Source organism: Embiotoca jacksoni, unplaced genomic scaffold (genome assembly GCF_022577435.1).
Source record: "Embiotoca jacksoni isolate LCO1_2020_lvr unplaced genomic scaffold, fEmbJac1.0.p SCAF_51, whole genome shotgun sequence".
Taxonomy (NCBI): domain Eukaryota; kingdom Metazoa; phylum Chordata; class Actinopteri; family Embiotocidae; genus Embiotoca; species Embiotoca jacksoni.
In genome coordinates this window covers 1,620,233-1,627,100 of record NW_027185405.1, presented here as the reverse complement: position 1 = coordinate 1,627,100, position 6,868 = coordinate 1,620,233, and the positions used below count along the sequence as shown (strand labels likewise).

Sequence of the window (6,868 nt, the reverse complement as noted above, 5' to 3'; positions counted from 1 at the left end):
AGAGATACTAATTTAGTCACGTCATGGTTCATATGGACGCATTGTCCAGCTTTAGTTTGCAGGTACACACACACACACACACACACACACACACACACACACTTCTTATTTTTATCTCCCCCCACAGAAGTAAACATACTTTCACACACACTCCTTCCTGAATGTGTAGATGACCCCATTGCAGCCCATTAGGTCTTACTATAAATAGAGGAGCAACAGAAACCCCCCCTCCCCTTCCCCCCACCATGTCTGCTCACGGCCGACCCCCCCCCCCCCCCCCCCCCGATACTCAACATGAACAGTTTTTCTCGCTAGTGTCAGCGCGTTCGTTGATTTACGAAGAGAGTCCAAGAGAATTGTTATTTCTCAGTTCAGCAATTTATTTAAGCATTAGAGAATCGACATCAGCATGTACTGTAGCATCTTTTCTGTTCAGAAAACCACAGTCATAAAAAGGTGGGGAGGCGTGGTTTAGACTTGGCTCTCCCTTCATTGGTGCGTAGGCTGGTCTCACTTCCGCGCCGCTTCGTTTCGCTTCCGCCAGTGACAGGAGACAGCGCCCTAAAGGGGAGGAAAACCTACACTTTCTCATGTGCTGCACCTGTTGACTCCAAAGGTTCCTCTTATCTGCTCAATTGTCAGAAGTTTATCAGAGAGCGATCCCAAATGTTCCAGCTCATTGTGTTCTTCCTCAGCATGCAGACAATGCCTTACATTGTGCAAGCAATAAACTGTGCGCATCAGTAGTTTCTTTGTAATAAGTAAAACCTTGGCTCATTGGTTTGTATAAAAGTATAAAAAAAACAGATCTAAAACTAGCACGAGAAGTCTTTGTTTTTGTGGTTTAAACCCTCGTTCATGTGAGGCCGAGACTGTGTTGAACTCGGTGACATGAAGCATCTTCAACTCATCAGGTTCATGATGGTTCATAACTCAGTGAAACACTTCCAGGAGAAGATCTTCACATCATAACCAGCTCTTACAGTTTTTCTGCCCGCCCTGTTTATATTATCGCCAAAATCTGAACCAACAAGCAGATTTTTGAGCTCCTCACGTGAGCTGGTTTGAGTTGGCAGAGCTTGGATAGTTGATTGTGTGCAAGCATGTCTGACCCGAAAATAAAGGCCACTGTGTGTGTGTGTGTGTGTGTGTGTGTGTGTGTGTGTGTGTGTTAGTTACTGCCCCTTTAAGCCAGTGGTGATTGAAGGGACAGTGTGTGTGTGTGTGCATGAGTCAGCCAGTGCACCATGCTTGTGTGTGTGGGGGGGGGGGGGTCAGACAGCTGAGAGCTGCAGCTCCACCACTCGTTCTCTCAGTCCTTATTTGTCCTGTCTCTCATTCTCTCTCACTGTTGTGGATCTCTCCTCATTCTAAGGCTTCTTCCTGGATATATACCGACGCCTATATATGGACCTCGGAGTGGCCGAGCTCTGCTGTGTGTTTTGAGCCATGCTGCGTGTGTTTATTCTGTGTGCGGAGCGTCTAGTAACGCCGGATGACGACGTCAGCGATGCCTACTGCAGCGTCACCTATGAAGGTATGGAGGTGTGTGTGTGTGTGTGCGTGTGTGTGTGTGTGTGTGTGTGTGCGTGTGTGTGTGTGTGTGTGTATATATACTTGTACAAATATCTTGGCGAGGACCAGTTTCCTCCAAAGGTCAGGTTTAATGGTAAAGACTTGGTTTTTAGGTTCCAGTCAGTGTGAGGGTTGATGTTAGGCACTCAGTAGTGATGGCTAAGAATAGGGTAAAGGGTGTGGCTCAGATGGGAGAGCCGGTTGTCATAAGGTTGGCGGTCCAATCCTCGGGTCCTCCGGTCCACATGCCGGAGTGTCTTTGAGCATGACACTGAACCCCAAAGTGGCCATAAAGCACAGCAGCCGTGCCACCGATGGTTCGTTAACTGGAAATTGTTCCGAGACTGCAAAGGTCAAAAGGAGCCAAACAAGTGAAGATCATTTACCAGTTAAGGGAATACAATATGTCAGTGAACACAACGACAGCAATACAAAGAAGAAAAAACTAAACCAATTTAAGGATGAAAGTGGAAACTGTTTGACTGGGATGCCATCGAAGATAACAGTTGAGAGGTTATTATTGGGAAAACCTGCGTCCGTCGTCTTTTCGTCGGGCGGGGCGGAGGAAGAAAAGGGTGACGGGGGGGAGAGGAGGACGGAGAGGACGGGGGGAGGAGGATGGAGAGGAAGAAAAGGGTGACAGGGGGGGAGAGGAGGACGGAGAGGAAGAAAAGGGTGACGGGGGGAGAGGAGGACGGAGAGGAAGAAAAGGGTGACGGGGGGAGAGGAGGACGGAGAGGAAGAAAAGGGTGACGGGGGGGGAGAGGAGGACGGAGAGGACGGGGGGAGGAGGATGGAGAGGAAGAAAAGGGTGACGGGGGGAGAGGAGGACGGAGAGGAAGAAAAGGGTGACGGGGGGGAGAGGAGGATGGAGAGGAAGAAAAGGGTGACGGGGGAGAGGAGGACGGAGAGGACGGGGGAGGAGGATGGAGAGGAAGAAAAGGGTGACGGGGGAGGAGGATGGAGAGGAAGAAAAGGGTGACGGGGGGAGGAGGACGGGGGGAGGAGGACGGAGAGGAAGAAAAGGGTGACGGGGGAGGAGGACGGAGAGGACGGGGGAGGAGGATGGAGAGGAAGAAAAGGGTGATGGGGGGAGGAGGACGGAGAGGAAGAAAAGGGTGATGGGGGGGAGAGGAGGACGGAGAGGAAGAAAAGGGTGACGGGGGGGAGAGGAGGACGGGAGTGAAGTGAACTGTCAGTCGGTCCAGAATCCGCAGACGGTACCTGTGACTATTTTTGGGTTTTACCTCCATTGAGACTAAAAGCTCTAATCTGCAGTGTAAAAAAAACTAAATCCAGAAGATAAACCAAAGGTAAATCCTGGTACTAAAAGCAAGTAGAGGTGAGCAGAGTAGATCCAGTGGAAACATCTACTAAAGATGAACCATTTATTCCCTCATCCAGTAAAATACTTCAAAATCTTCTTTCTAGCTCGGAGCAGGAACACGTTGTCCAGACTTTAGTGATTCCTCGACTTTCTCTGTTCACATTGAAGTCATTCGTTTCTATACGATACAGAACCTTTGCTGTGATACGGATCTTAGTTTTCTCTTGTAAGTGTGTCATGAACTCATGACACTTAATCTGTGCACAAAAGTTTCCCTGTGAAAGAGGCCCGAGCGCTGCAGGACGTCGGCACACCAACAGACACTTGAAGGGTGAAGATCCGGGCCGGAAAGAAGCAGATCAGTGATTCTGGTTGATGAATTTCATGAGTGAAGGTTGTTTTGAAGGTTGTTTTCTGCACCGGGACCAATCAGAGTGTGTTGTTGTGCTTCTGTTGTGTGCTGGACCGCCACTAGAAATGACTGGGTGAGAGAGCGCGTGATGAGTTGGCGCCACCTGTTGGCTGAACGCTGCGACTTCCTGTATAGGTTTCAAATTAAAAGCCATATTCTGGGTTGTGGTTGAGTCTTGTTAAACCTTATTGGTTAAGCTCAGAGTTTACGGTTTAAATCTCAATTAACGATGACGAAATTGCGGACACGCAGAATGCGGCCTTCACGTCTTTTTCTCTGGAGAGTTGACATAAGAGTTCGAGTGTTGCCATGGCTACGAAACCGCTCAACCAATCAGAAATGAGTATTCTCTTTTAGACATGGTGTTGCTCTTAAACGTGCAGTACAAGTTTTTTGATTAATTTAAACACATTTGTTGGGATAACTTTTCTTTTGCTTAAAGAAAACAGTTTCTCAGAGGAACATGTAGCTTTTGTTCACTTGTGGTCACTTAATCAAATTCTGATGGCGGATTCGTAGCCGTAGTATAAATTAAATAATTCACTCCAACCTGAGCACTATTGCGCAATACCACGCCCTTCATTTCCAGGTTAAAGAGCCTGCTAAAGTAGAAAAGCCTCCATTTCGGCGGTCTTTCAGCTTCCTGATGAAACCATCACCGAACAGCTTCATATCCTCGGCAGGTTTTGTCAGCGTCTCCTCGCTGGCTGATATCTGATCTTCACTCTGCTTTAGCTCATCTCCTGAAAGCCGAACGCCGTCTCTGCTGCGTCTGCACTGAGAAAACTGCTGCATCATCTCTTTCATTTCATTACACTTAAAGGCTGAAGGAGCATAAAGGCTAACGGACGGGCAGATTGGATTATGTAGTGTTGGACCAAACTGGAAAGGTCCCGAACCGAACAAGGAAGGTGTGAAAGTACCGACATATTTAAACCTCAACTTTACACTTTGAAAATGACAGATTTTGCGTGTTTTTTTTAACTCATTCGGTCAGACTGGAAAACACTGCATGTCATGTGCTGCTGGATCGGTTAATAGGCTCATGATATATTTACAGCAGAGATAATTGGTTACAAAGCCTGAACACCGATCAGATTAAATGGAGGCCGAGTCACTGTGAAAATCAATTCTCTCCAAACTGGTTTCTTCCGATCCTGCTGAGCTTTTATTTCCAACACCAGTTGAGGTCAGAACGTTTTCAGGATGTGATGGAGCTGTTTCACTGTGTGTTTAATATGATGCACAAGACGTCTGGAACCGTCCGTCATGTTCGGGTCCAGCCATGATAATAGATTTTAAACAGTGTTGTTTTTCAAATAGATAGTGAATACTTAAGGGAGCTTTAAGGGGAAATTATGAAAGCATTGGTGATTTTAACCAGATGTTTGCAGATGTTTGAAGGTAATCATTATTACTGAAAACTTTCCACAAGAAGTTTGATCTTTTCTTCTTTTTGCTGTTTTCTTTAATCTGTACTTCACTCTTTGCTTTCTTTTCTTTGTGGGTATTTTTGGGTTTTAAATTTGCTCAAATTGACAAGTGCAGTTGCGCCCTGCTTTATGCCTGCAGGTGGCGCTGTCTCACACTGCACGTAACGGTATTTGTGTGTCTGTTTTCAGATTGTTTGTGACCTTGCCACCGCCTCCCGAAGGTCAACTCAGGTGTCTTAAAATTTGTACGTGTTAAAATAAAGATTGACATCAATCTCTTAAAGTCTTAAAATCTCTTTTTAAATTCACAGAGTATAAAAGCAACTATTGAGGTTTTTGAAAACAGTTGGTCTTGAGAAAGTAGATATTTTTAATTTAAATACTTCATGCAGCAGGCCTCATTGATCATTTTGACTGATTAAGATCATGTCTTATTGACAGACCCATCTCTTAAATCCTTAACTACCACCAAATAAAACCCATGGAAAGTTCTGGAACTGAAGTCCATGTGAATGTTGGATCCTGCAGACTCCTTCTAATAAAATAATAATTGGTTCTTCAGTACAAATGCAGATTTTCACAGCTTCCATAAGAATTTGAAGGCAAACATGAACAGAGTTGAAAATGGTGGGATTTTTGTCAGCACTGGTTTTAAGAGACTTTGAAATCAATCCAATAAATATACAAAGAGACCGAGTCAGATCGATGGGTTAAGGAAGACACAGAGTTGGATAAGTAGACACTGTCCCGGCAAACATTTGGGAAAGTTCGGGAACCAAGCATGAGACGAGAGGAAAAGGGCACAGGAAATGTGGAGATTTCCTCTGGATGTGAGGTGTGTTCCTGACATGCTCGCTCGTCGCCTTTCTTCCCCACGACAGCGTTGGAGACGGACAGAAACAGAAAGAAACCGGCTCGGACGCATCTCCACTTCAGCAGATAGCTTTTATTTGGAGGTTTCCGACACAGACTGATGTTTGTCGGACAAAGCGGGAAAACCATCTGTGGATAATCAGCTTGTTCGCCTTCCTGTTCTATTCCTGGGCTTCAATGATGTCAATTAAGGACTTCTGTTCCTGATGATCTTTTTTCCAACAGTGGATATTTTATTTTTCCTAAGAAGAGCATTTCTTTCCAACATTTCTTTCTTTTTTTCCGTTTGCTTGGTTAGTTCTGGTGGTCGTCACTGTGGTTATTATCATTTGAAACCTCCTGTGGTCATGTAACCAACCGTTGCTCAGGACCTCTGGATGCCTCTTATCTGGTGAACTGAGTCACCTGTAAGTCCGGCGGATCCGGTTCCTCCCTTTCTTCCCGAGTGTCTTTCAGCGCCGCAGGTTTTCCCGACTCCACCGAGGCTTCAGCCATGCTACGTTGCTTTCTTCAGCGAGCTAACAACCTGAGACACTCTCACCCTCTGGCCAGTGTCACCTTCAGAGGTAAGAGGATTGAGGTGCCTCTCTGGTGGAGTGGTTGTACGATGAAACAAAGCAAGTCAATCGGTAAACTCGGGCTTTAATGAGTCAAAATACTGAGAGAGAAAGTCTGTTTTCAAATCTGTTGGGGAAGATCGGGTCAGTTCAGGTCAACTCACATTTCAGGTGCCTCAACGCCTGAAATAATTGATGTATTGTCCACTAGGGGGCAGTGATAACAAATTATGAACACAACATTTAACGCAATGCTAAATTGTCTCGCAGCAAAATTCAGCATCAGGAGTTGTTTCAGGCTAATTGCTGAATATTCACTGTGTTTTATCTGTTTTTGGTCTCTACTCCTGCTGAGGAGAATGTGTGGCCCTCTCGCTGCTAGATTCTCTGGTGTATCTCAGTGGTTTCCTTCGGGTGTTTTTGGTCATTACGAGGGGCCGAGCTGGAACCTTATGGAAGACATTTTTCAACAGACTCACATAATGGTTAATACAGCGTTAGCGATATATTCGTCCAGTTGTGGTGGTAACAACACGACCACACTATGAAAAGGTTGTCCTGCAGCCTCAGCTCTTACTTCGTTAGCTAATGAATTAAATCGTGACACAATAAAACGTACAAAATTGCTCAATCCCCATTGGCATCGGCCCCGCACAGGTTAACTTTCTGTTCAGCCTTTGGGATTGAAATG

The 6,868-nt window shown here is 45.7% G+C and overlaps 1 protein-coding gene across 4 annotated transcripts in view; it reads left to right on the top strand.

Annotated features, from left to right (window-relative positions):
• The first annotated feature begins 1,286 nt into the window (after positions 1-1,286).
• The window catches only part of dysf (dysferlin, limb girdle muscular dystrophy 2B (autosomal recessive)), a 63,235-nt gene continuing 57,653 nt past the window's right edge, over positions 1,287-6,868 (top strand). For 3 of the 4 annotated variants that reach the window (XM_069172103.1, XM_069172100.1, XM_069172099.1), the window contains exon 1: positions 1,287-1,537. In XM_069172103.1, the coding sequence (XP_069028204.1) occupies positions 1,450-1,537 (88 nt within the window). In that variant the 5' untranslated portion in view covers positions 1,287-1,449. Of the gene's footprint in view, positions 1,538-5,954; positions 6,187-6,868 lie in introns of those variants that run through there. The other variant, XM_069172102.1, reaches the window with a different exon arrangement.